Source organism: Bos indicus, chromosome 11, assembly GCF_029378745.1.
Source record: "Bos indicus isolate NIAB-ARS_2022 breed Sahiwal x Tharparkar chromosome 11, NIAB-ARS_B.indTharparkar_mat_pri_1.0, whole genome shotgun sequence".
Classification (NCBI taxonomy): Eukaryota; Metazoa; Chordata; class Mammalia; order Artiodactyla; family Bovidae; genus Bos; species Bos indicus.
Window position 1 is genome coordinate 102,532,016 of NC_091770.1, and position 16,948 is coordinate 102,548,963.

The window sequence follows — 16,948 nt, forward strand, 5'->3', positions numbered from 1 at the left end:
CCATATGGAACGTACATAGTCGATGGGAATTTGCTGTCTGGCTCAGGAAACTCAAAGAGGGGCCCTGTGTCAACCTAGAGGGGTGGGATGGGGAGGGAGATGAGAGGGAGGTTCCAAAGGGAAGGGATATATGTGTATCTATGGCCGATTCATGTAAAGGTTTGACAGAAAACAACAAAATTCTGTAAAGCAATTGTCCTTCAATAAAAACAAACAAACAAACAAAAAATTAAAAGGACAAGAAAGAAAACTGACAGCATTAAGGGAAAAAGAGAATCCTCTGGGAGTCCAGGGGTCTAGACTGGGCACCTCACTGCCAGGGCCCAGGTTCAGTCCCTGATCCAGGAGCTAAGATTCCCACAGGCCGTGTGGTTCAGCTAAAACAAGTCAAAAAAGAAAAAAAAGTAAGGGGGGAAAAATAAGGGAAATGTAAAAGAATTATAGAAGTGAAAAAAGAAGAAATAAGAAATAATACTGATGTTTATTTAAATAAACTTATTGTGAAGGACAGATTTTAAAAATAATACAGAAAGGAAAAGGAAAAGATAAAAGTTACTAGAAAGAAATCTTAATTATGGAAGACAGATGATGAATGTCCAACATACATTTAATCAATCTTGCTTCCCCGGTGGTTCTGCGGTAAAGAATCTGCCTGCAATGCAGGACCCACAGGAGATGCAGGTTTGACCCCTGGGTTGGAAAGATCCCCTGGAGGAGGGCATAGCACCCCACTCCAGTATTATTGCCTGGAGAATCCCATGGACAGAGGGGCCTTGCGGGCTACAGTCCATGGGGTTGCAAAAACTCAGACACCACTGAAGCAACTTAGCACACCAAGTGAATGAACCAAAAAAATATTAATATATGTACTAGAAGGAAATTCTCCTGAAATAATGGAAATGGAAAGGATGCATAATATTCCAGAGAAAAGTAATAAAAAGAACCAGAACTGACACATGGCCTGGTGAATATAAATGAATTGAGAGAGAGAGAGAGCATCCAGATATAAGAAGTATATTACCTTAAATGTAAAAAAACTCATGGACCTCAGATGTTCCCGCAACCCCACAGGTGTCAGAGCGCAGTATAGAAATGATGCAGGATGCTGAGGGTAGGAAATGTGATGGGAGAATTCTTTACTTTGTTAGACATTTACAAGTAAAGTTAACAGAAAGACAATCTCAAATGTGCAAGAATTTAGGAAGTTAAGCATGTACAAGTGACTCAAAGACTTAATCCATTCAAATGAACAATGAATCAAAATGGATAAATGGAGAGGCTGAACAATGCGAATAGCTGGCATTGAAATCTGAATCCAGTTGAAGAGAGAATGAAAACTTCTTAAATACAGTAAGTACAGCTAAAAACAGAATGCAATTGTTATATTTCTAGAAATAAAACTTAGTGATCTTAAAAGTAATAATCTGTGTACAACAGACTGAGATCACATGTGTCTGTTCCTCCCAACCGTCCCCGCAGCCCCCGCGGCCCCCGCGGCCCCCAAGGCCCCCGCAGCCCCCAAGGCCTCCGCGGCCCCCGAGGCCCCCACAGCCCCTGCAGCCCCCGCGGCCCCCGCGGCCCCCGAGGCCCCTGAGGCCCCCTGTGGCCGCCCAACAAAAATGGAGGTGGGGAGGGGAATAAGGAAGTGGTACGTATGGGAGCATTTTCTCCTTCATTTTTCATATGACAGAGTCAGAATATTCTGTTTCATTTCAGAATTGACAAATTGAGAAATACAAGTTTAATCAAGCCGTCTTGACGAGACTAGTAGAGCTAGAAACAGATTATCTTCTAAACCAACTGGGGGGAGGGGCGGAGAGGAGAGAAACCAACAAAAGCAATAATAAAACAAAAGGAAAACACAGGCCATAAAAAACAAGATGGAAAACAAAGGAAACCACGATGAAGCATAAAATAAAGTGATAAAAAGCAAAAATATAGTGGGATAAATTCAGCCATTCAAGGAAAAAGACAAGCAGGTTGAATAAAACATATTAAACCCAATTTCATTCTGTCCACACAACAACCTAAAATAAAGGAAGTAAGGTAATTGATGGTAAGACACACGCAAATGCAGTGAAGCAAACGGGGTGAGTTGTGGATAAACACGGCACGTTGAACCATGCACCACACTCTATTTCCTCCCAAACCCCACAGAAAACGGACAGGAAAGGGATTCTGAAACCCTGACCAGCAAAGACAGGAGAATTGAGGGAGGGAAGGCAACTTAAAACATTTTGGGGGGTTCCCTGGCGGCTCAGCGGTTAAGGCTCTGCTCTTCCACTGCAGGCGCCCGGGGTCAGTCCTTGGTTGGGGAGCTAAGATCCTGCACGCTACAAAGTACGGCCAAAATAATTAAATTTTTTAAGGTTTTTTTTTTTTTTTTTTTGAGACTTGGAAGAGCTGGATCAGTGGCAAGAAACTGCAGAGACCTCAAAAAGGCAAATCTCAAGTGAGCAGCAGGAAAAGCTGAGAACAAACCCAGTCCCCATCAGCAAATCCTACAAGGCTCAGGCACAGGTACTGAAACGGAGCCATGCTAATGTACAAATTAGCAGACGTAGTTGGGTCTGAATGTTCCACACAGCTGGACAGGAGGCTGGAAAATGGGCTCTTTTATTTCAGACACCAGTGTGCGCCAGTGAACGCTGATGTGTTGCTACCCAGGAGGAAACAGAGAGTCCGTGGTGGAGGAGATGAGCAATGGTCCTGTCCCAGACAGTCACTTTCATCAGCATGATGCTGCGTGATGAACACACGGCTGACATAAACCTTTATGAACTAAATAACACGGCACCAAAACACAGAAGGCAAAAGCTGCAGGATACACAAAGTCAAATTATTAACAAGCCTGCTCCACAGAACAGGTACTGCTGAAGTTTTAAAAACCATCTAGCCATAGGCAAAGAACGAAAACCTATGAAATGACCGCATCATTGATCCCATAAGCCTGACAAAGGAAAAGAACACGTGGAAGAAATTCAGACACGTATTACATATGCTTCTTAATACAAAAAAATCTAAATACAAGTGTAGCCAATACCATACAACAGTATATTAGTTTCCCACTGCTGCCATAACTAATTACCACAGATGTACTTTCTTTAAAACGTTCAAATCTATCATCCCACAGTTCTGTAGGTCACAAGTCTGGTACAGGTCCACCTGTAGCACAACCCAGGTCACCAGGATGACCTGCCCACTTTAAAGCCAACTGTTCAGCTACCTTAATTACACCGGCAAAGTTCCTTCTGCCATGTAACCTGACATTCACAGGCAAGACGTGGTCGGGAGGGGGCTCCGTAGGCCATGGAGAATCAAAACTGTGTCTGCACAAGGCATATATTGGAAGAATAACACACCATGACCAAGTGATAGTCATTCTAGGGACGAAAGGTTGACTTACTATCAGAAAATCTGCTAAAATAATTTATTATATTCGTACGTCAAAAAAAGAAGGAAAAAATGTCTGTCTTAGAAGATGCCAAAAAAACCTTTGAATGAAATTCAACATCAACTTCAGACATTTTAAACTCTAAACACTATACTTTAAAAAATTTATTTATTCTGCATTTATTCTTGCTGTACCGTGTGAGGCATGTGGGATCTTATGCCTCACATAAGTTCCCCAACCAGGGATCAAACTCATACCCACTGCAATGGAAGTGAGGATTCTCAACCACTGGACAAACAGGGAAGTCCCAGAACTACACCTCTTTAACTTTATAAAAACTCTATATACCTCAAACGACAGTAATACCTTTGTGGTAGAACACAGGGCAATCCTTCAGGTAAAAGGGCAAAAAAAAAAAAAAAAACCACTTGTCTATCATGAGCCAGCTCTGAAAGTACTATTCAATGCAGTTAGACAAAAGAGTAAAATGAAAAATATAAATACTGGAAAGGAAAAGGACAAAAAGATACATATTTGTGATGACATGATCATCCCCCCGAAAAGCCCGAGAGAATCAACTGAAGACCTACCAGAAGCAGTCAGAGGGTTCCAGGAAACGAGCTGGGACATAAAAATAAGTAAGAAAAATCAGCATTGTTCTCAGAATCCTGAGAAATCCAGTTAGAAAATACAAAGGATGCAAATATCCCATTATCACAAGATCAACAAGAAGAACAACAAGTAATACGATACCTAGAAATACACTTAACATGAAAAGCAGGGGCCCCAATAAAGTGCTGATGGTCTCACAAAGGGGCAAGGAGAGAACAGGGCCACAGACTGCACAGACCCAGCCATACACCTAATGGGATTCCAGTTAAAACGTCAGCAGCAGTGTTCATCTGGAATACTAAATATGTGAGACAGACACTGGAGAAGAGTAACAAGGGGCTTCCCTGGTGGTCCGGTGGTTAAGACTCCCGATGCAGGGGCCCTGGGCTTGATCCCTGGTCGGAGAACTGCACCCCACATGCTAAAGATTCCACGTGCTGCAACTAAGACTCGGTAGAGCCAAAGAAATAAAGAAAATAGTGTTTAAAAAAAGAGTAATGAGAGGGCCTTGTCCTGCATTGGCTATTTTGAACTATACAATAAAGCTAAAGTAGTTAAATGGTGTGGTACTATGCCATGCTAAGTCGCTTCAGTCATGTCTGACTCTGGACTGACTCTGTGACCCTCTGGACTGTAGCCCACCAGGCTCCTCTCTCCATGTATTCTCCAGGCAAGAATACTGGAGTAGGTTGCCATGCCTTTTTGCTACAGAAGTAGACTTGTGGGGAACAACAGAAAATTTAGAAGTACAGCCAAGTATATTGAGAGACGGCATCTACGAGCAGACAGTGGTCAGACCACATATAAACACACACCCCAAGCCACCAGGTGGCCGACTCTCGGTATAAACAGCAAACTCTGACAGCCTTTGTTTTCTTCATGGGGGTGGTCTTTGTTTATTTCCACAACATCTACAGTTGTGGGGTGCTCTCAAGTTCAAGTTAGTGGAGGAAGGACAGAATATTCAGCAACATTTGACATCGTTTTGGAAGAAGTGGCTAACAGTTGGGGGGAAAAGGAGGCTGGTACAGCAAACCTCCATCAGAATAAACATCAGGGGCTTCCCCAGTGGTCCAGTGGTTAGGGATCCGCCTGCCAACTCGGAGGCTCCATCCCTGGTCCAGCAAGATTCCCCCTGCCTCGGGACAACGAGCCCAAGACGCAGCTACCGAGCCCGAGCACTCTAGTACCCAGGCTCCCCACAAGAGAGCAGCCCCTGCTTGCCGCAGCCAGAGGAGGCCTGCGTGAGCAACAATACCAGCCAAAAATAAAGACGATGATTTTTTTTTTAATTTTAAATAAATAAATATCAGACGCATCAAAGAGCCAAATGAAAAAGGAAAATTGTGAAAACAGTCGGGGGAAACCATGGATTGCTCTGCACCGCAATCCCACGGGACAGGCGAGACTGGTCGATACGTGTCCTCACTCAGCTGGACGTTCAGGTCCAGTAAGGTGAGCGGCAGAGCCGGGATGTGAACCTGAACCAGACTCCTGGTTCACAGGGTAAACAGGATGGGTGGTGGGATTCGGGTAGCCAGGACACATGCCCTCTCGGGACCTTGGGCAGGCTCCAGGCAAACTGCCTGTTGTCACAGGGACCTGGAGAGGTGGAAGAGGCCTTCCCGGGAGCCCGTGGGAAGCGGACTGCTCACCTGTTGGGCTTGTAGCCCAGATTGTCCATCAGGTGCGCCTGGTCCAGGTCTCGCGGGAAGCCGTGCAGCACCCACCCTCTCTCAACACAGTCCTGCTGGTCCAGGCGCTGCTTCAGCACCTTCATGATGATGTTGTCGGGGACTGCGGAGAAAGGAGGACAGCTGGTCACTCTTCGGACCCAGCAGGAAGGTGAGGGCGCATCCGAGGTCGTTGCCCACTGGCTTCCTAACTTTACCTGACCTGGGTTTGAACTGCTGAAGAGGCGGGTTTAGGTGGCCGAGGATGTGGATGCCTGTTTCTCGGGGCGTTCCGCAGTCCCACCAATGAGGGGAACGTGTCTATGCAGGGAGGGAACGCACTAGGTGACCTTGACATTGAGCTTTCCCTGACTTTGACAGGATAGATGCCCATCGGCAGCCAGGACAGCTCCCAGCTCTCCAGTGATGTGCGGGCACCCTTCTCCCCACCCTGCCCCCCCGGATCCAGCTTTTGCTGCAAAAGACTTTTCACGGAAGCCCCGGTGGGAGGTTTCATCTTCCTCCAATGGAGCGGTAGTGGTGCCCCTGAGGCTCTCTGCTAATTTATGATGCACATGCAACCCACCCCTTTCTTCTCCCCTCCCCCTTGGTTCTCCCCTCCTTGCTGTTTAGAATCAAATCTCTCACAAGAAGCACAGCGTTAGTTATAACCGGTGACTGAAATCAAGTCTCGTGGAGAAGGAGATGTTAAGAAGTCTCTTGTTTACATTACTGCAATTGACATTTTCCTGAAATTTATACCTTTCTTCCCAGACTCATTAAATGGCCTGTGCTGCTAATGTACTGCGTTCTAGCAATTTGCACTGCATTTCCTGTGCTTTGCACTCATTTTTCCAGAGATACTTGGTAAATATTACCGTTGTTTGCTATAAATGTGGGCCTGATGACGAGCAGGTTTTCCGAGCGGCAGCAACAGAGCGGTTGGCGGCTTCTCTGGAGATGCTCGGCTGCCCTCAAACCGGCCATCCAGGGGTCAGCCCAGTGGCCCCCCGGGCTGGAACACACGACTGGAACCTTCCCAAAGGCCCCCTAGGCTGACAGCCAGGTGAGAGATCCAGAAAAAGTCACTACCAACTGCTCTCCTCTGTGGCCGGGACACACCTAATGACCGTCCTGCTGCCCAAGAACCGTAAACCTCCATCTAACCCTCCTCCAATCAGGATTTCCCTGATTTTGTTTTCACATCTTTCAGCCTTCCTTCCCCAGTCTGAAGGAAAGAGCAGGGAAGGGATTTTGCTCTAATGAGACGGCCTGGTTGAGACAGGTCAGTGAGGAGCTGATGCAGTTAATCCCATCCCTTCCCTGCTGAAACCTGCCGTGGCTCCCCAGTGCTCTTCGCTATGGTCGACAGGGCCCTGCAAGGTCCACAGCCTGCCTCCCCCGGGTGAATCTCCCCCCAGCTCTCCACCTCCCCTCAAATGTGCCGGTCCTTCCAGCCAAGTCTCCTTCCCCCACGCCTTGCCTGGGGCCGGGCCCCCGAGGAGGGTCCGCTCCCAAGACTGTCCATAGCTGGGTTAGCAGCTGTGTTTCTTCACTTCCGCTTCACTTCTTGCCTCCCTGTTCTTAACGTTCCAGCTAAAGCTTTGCGTAGTGCTGCCTCTCACCAGGACAAAGGACCACGTCACCCCACCCCCAACACCGCTTTTCCATAATTAACACAGTGCCTGGCACGCAGGACGTGGTGGAAAGAATAGACCGGAGCCCTCTGTTTGCAAAGCTTCACTGCAACAAAGATGTTAAAACCAACTTGACCAGACTCTGGGGAGCTCAGAAGAAGAGCGGGAGCTGGGCTGGGGGCACCCACAAATCTGGAGTCTGGTCTTAGCCCTGCCCTTGGGTGCCAGCCGACCTCCGCTGGCCCCACGGGCTCTCCCAGTCCCAGTTTCCTCTTCCGCCAAGAGGAAGCCGGGCTCTGTCCCCAGGGGATCAACACGACACGTAGTCCCAGGCGCGTGCGAGGCGCTCAGAACTGGCGGCTCGTGCTCTTCGGTTCGGGAGATGTCGGTCAGGAAACAATGATCCATGAACCCTTGCATGCTTTCCCCGGGGTCAAGGTGTTCTAAGCTCGCTCCTGGGATACAGGGTGGCTGATTTCAAGCAAGTCTGGGCAGTTAAAGATGGAGAGATTTAGGGACTCCTGTCCCAAGTCCTCTGTTCTCAACCCAGGGGTAGGAAACCTACCAATTGCCCCCTCACTCCCCAGGAGCTGTTTGTGTTCAGGGCAGGGGCAGGGAGGGCAGAGGGGCAGCTGTCACGGCTTCGGGGGTCCCCTCCCCCAGCTCTGCGCTGCACTCCCTATGCACGCAGTGCACACTGGCTCCCACCAGTGACCCCTGAGGAGTCGGGGTCCGGGGAACCACCGCTAAGACCACTGTGTGAATAAGGAACAGAACTTTTCTCTGATTCAGAAACCTCACGTTATCTGTCAGGAGAAATAAATACAGGTTAGAGACAATGAGGGTCACGAATCTGCTATACAGCCTTCCAATCCAGGCCTACCCCTGTTTATGGAGATTCTTACGGAAATTGAAACCCATCCAGAAATAAGACTTTCCCAGTGTCTGTCCAGTGGAGCGTTATGCAGCATCTGAGCTGTGCCCAGGCTCGGGGTCTGAGGCTGCCACCCACAGCAAACAAGAAGCCAAGGGCCTGCCCTCCTGGAGTCTACATTCCGGCCAGTGAGACAGACGATGCACAGATAAATAAATAACCATTTCAGAAAGTCATAAATACTACGAAGAAAGCAAACCAAGTGAGGGATGATGCTGGTTTGACTGGATCCAGGATGGTCTCTGAGGTCACACCTGGCCAAGATCTGGACGATGAGTTCAGCCTCACGGAGATCTGGGGAGGATGTTCAGGGTGGAACTCAAGGCAAGGGCAAAGGCCCTGAGGCTGGAACAACCTTGGCACATTCAAGGGGTGGAAAAAGGCCCAGTGGCTGGAGCGGAGGGACTCTGGGAAGTGGGGGTGGGGAGGTCCTGCCAGGCCTTCCAGAAGGAAGTGGCTCTGCCCGCCCCCTGGCCATCTGGGGAAGGACTGGGCACAGGCCCTCAATGCACATTTACTGAAAGAACACACAGGGGCTGATCTCAGGATCCTGAGCTAGAACACCCAGGAACATGCACTTCACCACGTTTGCACAAGGACGGACCATTCTGTGGGATCAGCCAGTGGAGTCCCCAGCTGGGGTCCAGGCTCCAAGGATGTGGCTAGGAGATCGCACCTTACCTCCTGTGAAGTCTGCTGAGTACTCAAGAATCGATGCTGTCAAACTGTGGTGCTGGAGACAACTCTGGAGTGTCCCTTGGACAGCAAGGTGATCAAACCAGTCAGTCCTAAAGGAAATCAACCCTGAATGTTCACTAGAAGGACTGATAGTGAAGCTGAAGCTCCAAGACTTTGGCCACCTGATTCGAAGAGCTTACTCACTGGAAAAGGCTCTGATGCTGGGAAAGACTGAGGGCAGGAGGAGAAGGGGGCGACAGGGGATGAGATGATCAGATGGCAGCCATCCAACTCAATGGACACGAGTCTGAGCAAACTCTAGGAGATAGTGAAGGACAGGGAATCCTGGCGTGCTGCAGTCCACAGGATCTCAAAGAGTCAGACACGACTTAGCACCTGAATGACAGCAACAGCAAAGCCTGCAAAGAGCTCAGGCTGAGGACCCCGAGTGCAAACTAGCTGTGAGCAGCTCCAGCTTTTTAAATTTCTAAAAGGACATCAAATAAAAAAAGGAATTCCTTGGTGGTCCAGTGGTTAGACTTGGCGCTTTCACTGCGGGAGTCCAGATTCAATCCCTGATCAGGGAGCTAAGTTCCTGCAAATTGCACAGCATGACCAAAAGAAATAAATAAAAGAAAAGTAAACCATCTTTTGCTGACCCCACAAGCACAGTGCCCTCAAGTCCTTGGGCACCCGGAGTGACTGAGGGACGCTTCCATCGACGACCCATCAGAGAGGCCGGCTGAGGTACAATGAGCTCTCTGCATCCCTCTCCAGACCTGCCCGCATCAGCCCTGAAACTAAAGGGGCAGATCTTTACCTACAGGCAGGGAAGGCGAGTGGGCTGAGCTCTAAGGTAGGACGGGAGTGCAGGAAGATTAGTAAGTGTTGCTGCCTTTACGAGAGTTCCTTAGAATAAAACCCAGAAAACTCAGCTCTTGGCTCCCCTGGGCTCCTTTCTTGGAGCAAATTTGAGCAGAGAGCCCTGGGGTCCAGCTGTGGGACCTCCCTGACCGTCAGAGTCCTCCTCTAAGACACCTGCCTCACTAGCTGTCACGGGGCTTGGAGACAACTCATGGGGCCTGCCAGACCCATCGAGGTCTTCTGAAGGGAGGTGCGGGTATAAATTTAATTCCTTCTGAAAGTTTACCCAGAGTCCCATCAGGTGGCTATGATGAAGCCATTGGTAAGCACTGCTGCTGCTGCTGCTACTGCTAAGTCACTTCAGTCGTGTCTGACTCTGTGCGACCCCATAGATGGCAGCCTGCCAGACTCCCCCATCCCTGGGATTCTCCAGGCAAGAACACTGGAGTGGGTTGCCATTTCCTTCTCCAATGCATGAAAGTGGAAAGTGAAAGTGAAGTCGCTCAGTCGTGTCCAACTCTCAGCAACCCCATGGACTGCAGCCTACCAGGCTCCCCCGTCCATGGGATTTTACAGGCAAGAGTACTGGAGTGGGGTGCCATTGCCTTCCCCGATTGGTAAGCACAGGGACCCTCAAATTATAAACATGACCATCTGAGTGTGAATCTGGCTTCAGGAGAGGGCTGTGGGCCTGAGACAGGCTTGTCCTTGGGGGAGGGTCCACTGGAGTAATTAGTTTGCTGACCAGTGATGCCCTGGGCCCAGTGAAGGCCTCTGTTGATGAGGGTGAGGAGTGCACTGGGCAAGTAATTTTCTTCACTAATTAGTGCTGTTGGAGACCAAGCTGCAGTTAGGGGTGGACAGCTGAGCACTGAGCTTCTGAGGGCAACAGAGGCTGCTCGGAGGCTCAGAGAGGGAGAGGCCTGGAAGGTCGTCCCATTGCCCATCCTCATCTCAAAGCTGAGAAACCAAGGCCCCCAAAGGCTGTGAGTTAAGTGACCTGTGCAAGCCAGTTGCTCAGCTGGGGAGAAATCTGACTCAAGGTCAAGACGTCTGACCAGACAGAAACACAAAGAGAATTCTTGGTTTGGGGTTGTTTTTTTGTTTTTGTTGTTTCCTTGTTAAGTTGGCAAAGATTTCTAGAGGAAATTTCCCAACTGGCATCACAAGCTAAGATGTACATGCCTCATGGCCCAGCAATCATGGTCCAAAGAATTTACATCTAAGATACAACTGCAGAGAGGACAAAAGATGTACCCATGGAGATGTCCGTCTCAGTGCCATTTATAACAGGGATGATGGAGACGATTTCAAATGTCCATCAGCAGAGGACAGCTTACATAAAGGACGAGACGTCTATGCAGCATGCTACTAGGGAAGCTTGAAAAAATCATCTATGTTGACTTGGAAAGAGGCCTCTGACAGAATATCAAATGGCGGGTGGGGGGAAGCAAGTAAACGACATAGATAATATGATCTGGTGGTTTAGTTGCCAAGTCTGACTCTTGCAACCCCATGGACTGTAGCCCGCCAGGCTCCTCTGTCCATGGCAAGAACACTGGAGTGGTTTGCCATTTCCTTCTCCAGGGGATCTTCCAGACCCAGGGATTGAACCTGGGTCTCCTGGACTGCAGGTAGATTCTTTACCAACTGAGCTACCAGGGAAGCCACTGAAGTATATATTGACATACATATACACACACGTGTACACACGTGTACACACACAACACACACACAGGGGAGAGAGGAGGGGCCACACCAATGCCCCACAAGCGATGGCCGGTCCCTCGGGGGCTCAGGGTCCTGGAGTTGAGAGAGACAATAACACAAGTCAACACATCCCAGCGGAAGAGCCGAAGGGCCTGGGAGGTGTGACGGCGAGGGCTTCGGAGGCCGGCAAGGTCTCATCACTCACGCAGACCCCAGCTTCTAGCCAATACCAAAACAAGCCCCTCTCTGCAGGTTCTCAAATGAGCACTTCTCCTGAGAGGGGCTTCCCACGACTGTGGATCAATAATCATCGGTGGAGTATTTGTTTAACGCCTACACCCTCATCCCCCACTAGAGAAAGCAGGGACCCTCACCAAGTCAGGCTCATTGCTACCCCCTCACCTGGTACACATGCCAGGCACTCGGCAAGTGCTTAGTAAACACTCTTTGAATGAACGAATGAATGAATGAATGAATGACCACATAGCACCATCTCCTGAAACCAGGCCTGTTCTCCCAAGCATGGAGTCATGTCCCATGGCAACGGGTTCCCCCAGGGTTCCCTTTCATCCACTCCACGACATACTTGTGAACTAAACAGGTAGTCAAGGGACTACGTCTTGGCATTGGGAATTAGTTTCAAAGTAATCCTACGTGGGGAGGATTGCACCGTTGATCCGGAACACGCAGGTTCCCTGCGCTGGCGGTGGGTCCCCTCAGGCTCTTTATTCTACTCTCTCTGCTTTCCAAACATGTTTAACAGCTTCCACTAACAAAGTGGGTGTTTTGTCTAAAGGAAATGATTTAAAGGCCTAAAAGAGGTTGAAACAACCTCTGTGAGACACTGTCGCAGTGGGTCAAAGGATGAATCTCCCTGGAAAGCTGTCCTCACGCCCCAGAAGCAGCTCTCACTTTGGGGGAAACCAAGAGCTGGATAGAGCCCTTGCCTGCTGTCACAGACGTGTCCAGATGTGTCCTCGCCTGTGAGAGGCCCTCCCAGCGATGCGGCTCAGGCCCGGGGTGAAGGGTGAGGCAGGAAGACCCGCCTTTGGTGCATCTCCCAGGCCCACCCCCGTGGCTCCCGCGTCAGGCTTTCTGCCCTGCGCCTTTGTCTGGCTGCTGCCTCCCCCCACCCCCGCCACCGCAGGCCATCAACTCACTTCTTCAGCCCTGCATGGTCTGACCAGCCAGTTCAGCAAAAATGCAGAACAGAGCTCACCCGCGGTGTCCTGCCGAAAGTTGAAGTTCTCCTTGATAATGCTGTCCACTGCCCTTCATCCTCCTCTCGGAGAGAGATTTCCAGGGCGGCCGCAAGTCTCTCTCCATTGAGTCAGGTGCCTCGGGCTTGATTTCTGGGCTTGACAGCTAACATCTTACCCTGCGTATAAGCTCCTGCCAAGGGCTACCTCTCCGAAACGTCCTGTCAACCCTAAATTTAGCAAAGTGCGAGATATGAATATCCCATTATTTCATAAAGGCCACATCACATGCTTTCAGGTGTTATTTTTTTCTTTTTCTGAAAATCTTCCACGAGAGAGAGCTGTCCTCACATTGACCTCGAGGTTATTAAAATCTCAATCCGTTTGTTCCCTGCCGGCCGGGTGTGCTTGTCACAAGGGTGGACAGGGAGCCACGGTCACAAGTGAAAGGCTTCCAGGCCCCAGGGGGACCCACCAGGCCCCCTACTGATCCCACTCAGGACACCCGGCCCACCCTGGTCTTGAAGGGGAGGCGTGTTCAAGCTCCCTCCCGCCTATCGGTCCCCTGGTTCATGCAGAAGGAAGGACCCTGTGAATCAGGCCACCGTGAGGTGACCAGAAGGGACTATTCTTCCTGGGCGGCAAGTCTGCATCTTCAGTACAGTCCAGCTTGGAGAGCCAGTGGCGTTCACTAGGGAGGTTCCCGAGAGAGTTCCCAGGCCAGCTCACGGAAGTCCAGTGGAAGCCAGCGCCAAGGGCAGAGAGGACTCGCTGGAAACCCTTTCCCGGACCTTTCCTGCTGCACTTCACACCTCGCTGCTGCCTGTGGTCCAAGCCTCTGCATCCCTGTGAGCATCCCTGACCAGGGCTCGGCTGGGGGAGGCAGGGACCCCGGGGCACCAGGCTACTGGTGCTGGCCCCAAAAGGCTGCGACGGACAGTGGAGGAAAGGAAACAGCTCCCTCAGCCGGTGCTTCAAGGTAAAGAATTCCCAAGGTTGACTGGCGTGCCCAGGATTCGCCATTTAACCCTCCTGCCACCCCAGGGCAGATCAGAAAAGGCTGAGGACCTCACACACACATACCCAACCTACTACACACACCCAGGCACTCACCTATCACACCTGCACGCATCCCTGCAGGGCACACACCTGCCTACACCCTACACAGGCTACACCCACACGCACAACACTCACTACACCCCACACCCTTCTGCACACAATAGAGCACAAACACACCAGCCCACCCCCCTCACATACAGAGCCTATAGCGTCTTTCCTTCTTCAAGGCCCCATTTGAAAAGTAAAGGGGACACCTGGCATCTGTCAGGGTTCGTGGGGGGCTCAGCACTTTCTTCTCCCCACATCCCAGCACAGCTCCCGGGCCCCGCCCCCTTCCTGGCCCGGCCCAGGGGGAGCGTCTTGGAAAGGAACCCCAGCTGCGGAGGAGAAAAAAACACTGCTTTTGTTTGTTTTCTATTCCATCTCCTGCATACTGATGCTTGAAGGAAACAGGGCGCCTGCTCCCCCCACACGTCTGTCTCTTCCCCAGATTGCTGGGGGCTTGGCTCAGGCTGTGGATTGGGCTCTTCCCGGCCCCGACTTACTAAGCGTTATAGTTCAGTGAAAGCTAAACGCCACCATTTCTGGGAGTCCACCACCCTCGGGATGGCGCGGATTCCTGGCAGCCGAGGCCTTGCAAGGCCTCCCGGAGGCCGCAGCCGGAAATAAGGAGTGTGTGCAGCGCCAGCCAGGCCTGGGGCCAGGGGGCCTTTAGTGATGCTCTTTGTTTATTATTTATTGCCACCTGCTGGTCAGCCACGGATCCTGCGCCCCAAGTGAGCTCTTAAAAGGATAAACGCGCCATTTCTAAAACCAGTACAGGACGGGAGGAGGAAAAAGTGGGCTATTCCACCTGGTTGCACTCCACCATTCTCTGGGGGTGGGGAGCAAGCCCCCTTGGAGAACTTATTTCCTTCGTAAAATCAAGTCACTTGCACTGACAAGCGCCTCTTTTGGCCAGCAGTGTTTCCCAGGCATAGGATGGAACAGATGTCTTCTAAGACTCCTTTAGGTTCCAAAAATCTATTTCCTAACATCTCGAGTACTCAACAACAATATTTAAATCTATTTGTCAGACAATGGTGCCAGGAGATAACAATTAAAAAATAATAATTTACAAGTTTTCCCACAGACTATAAATGCTGGAGAGCGTGTAGAGAGAAGGGAACCCTCCTGCATTGCTGGTGGGAATGCAAATTGGTGCACCCACTATGGAGAACAGTATGGAGGTTCCTTTAGAAACTAAAAATAGAGCTACCGTAGGACCCTGCAACCCCATTCCTGGGCATACATCCAGAGAAAAACATGATCCAAAAGGATGTATGCACCTCGATGTTCATTGCAGCACTATGCACAACAGCCAAGACGTGGAAGCAGCCTAAATGTCCATCAACAGAGGAATGGATAAAGATGTGGTACATATACACAATGGACTATTACTCAGCCATTAAAAAGAATGAAATAATGCCATTTGCAGCAATGGATGGACTTAGAGATTATCATAATGAGTGAAGTAAGTCTGACAGAGGAGGAGAAATAGCATACGACATCCTTTAAATGTGGAATCTACAAAGAAACGATACAAATCAACTTAAAAAACAGAACAAGACTCACAGACTTGGAGAGAATGAACTTAACGGTTGTCAGGGGGAAAGCTGGGGAAAGGGATAGTCAGGGAGTTTGGGATGGACATGTACCCACTGCTATATTTAAAATGGACAACCAGAAGGACCTACTGCATAGCACAGGGAACTCTGCTCAATGTTATGTGGCAGCCTGGATGGGAGGGGAGTTTGGGGGCAAACGGATACACGTGTATATACAGCTGAGTCCCTTCGCTGTTCACCTGAAACTGTGTCACAACCCTGCTAGTTGGCTATACTGCAATACAAAATAAAAAAGGCTTAAAAAAATAATTTACAAGCTTTATTTCCTCCCAGAGTTAGCAAATGGATTTCAACTGGAAGTCTTCTTCCTATGGTTGCCAACAATTTTTTTAACACCGGCTTTTTTTTTTTTAAGTCCAGAAAAGTACGTTAGGGCTGGGGCCCTTTCCAGTTGGGAGGCTGCTCAGCCAGCCCTTGGTGAGCAGCTGCTCGTTTCGATCAGTTTCTATCACTCCCCTCTCTGCCGCGTCTACTGGGGCCAAAGCAAAGATAAGACGTGAGGTGCCGGCACCGCTGAACCCCCTGCAGCCGAGGGGCAACTCCAACTGGGGGCCCTGAGCTTATCTCGCTAATGAGGTTCTAGATGAGAAGAAAAAAAGACCATTTAAAAGTAGGCATTCTTCCATGGGCCACAACTGCTAAAACCCGCATGCCCTGGAACCTGTGCTCTCCAACGCGAGTAGCCAACGCTCACCGCGAGGAGAAAGCCTGCGCGCAGCACCCAAAACCCAGGGCAGCCCACATACATAATTAAAGAACAGCCATTCTCTGAATGAATGGGGCTTCACTTAGCAAGTTAAGAAGACTTTTAATAAAAATGCTCACTGACACACATGGTGTCTGACAATCGGATCATTAGTCATTCCTATCTTAACACCCACGTTTACACCTTTCAGTGGAAGATGAGACAGGCCAGCAATCCAGATATGGACTGGACTGTTGGAAAGTGCAGTGTTAAACTAACTGCATGCTATGGATCAATGAGTTTCCGGAACACGATTTTCCTTCCATCTTAATGCAGTCGGGGCTCAGAACCAGTTATATCCCCCACATCTCGGGGGCAGCAGGAAGGCCGGTGCTCACGCGATCTGTGAGGAGACAGTTAGCAACTCCTGGGAAACCAGGAAACAACCATGAGGCCGGTGTTCTGGGTGGAAAAGACGCACTGACACATCAATTTGACAAGTACATGTGCTATAGTGCTGACTCGGCTCTGCTGTGAGCTTGGGTTTTTTCCCTAATACAAGTATTGATTCCTGCAATCTTCATAACAAACCTATTTTACAGATGAGGAACTGGAGGCACAGAGAGAGGAAGTAACTGCCCCAGGCCACACACAAATGGGTTGGGGAGCCCAGAATTAAACCCAGGCCACCGGGCTGTGGGGCCACCTGCACCGTCCCTGCTCTCTGCCCCCTTTACAGGGGAAGAAGCATCGTGAACTCTGCCCTCCTCTCTGCATTTTGTTTGCAGCGTGCCCTGGACAGGTCACTTTACTTCTCAGCTGGGGCTTCTTCCTCT

At 49.9% G+C, this 16,948-nt stretch overlaps 1 protein-coding gene across 11 annotated transcripts in view; it reads right to left on the minus strand.

Moving 5' to 3' along the window:
* Positions 1-16,948, minus strand: part of AK8 (adenylate kinase 8) — a 136,591-nt gene that overhangs the window by 44,428 nt on the left and 75,215 nt on the right. For all 11 annotated transcript variants that reach the window (XM_070799518.1, XM_070799510.1, XM_070799512.1 and 8 more), the window contains one exon: positions 5,662-5,803. In XM_070799518.1, coding sequence (XP_070655619.1) covers positions 5,662-5,803 — 142 coding nt within the window. The remainder of the gene's footprint in view (positions 1-5,661; positions 5,804-16,948) is intronic.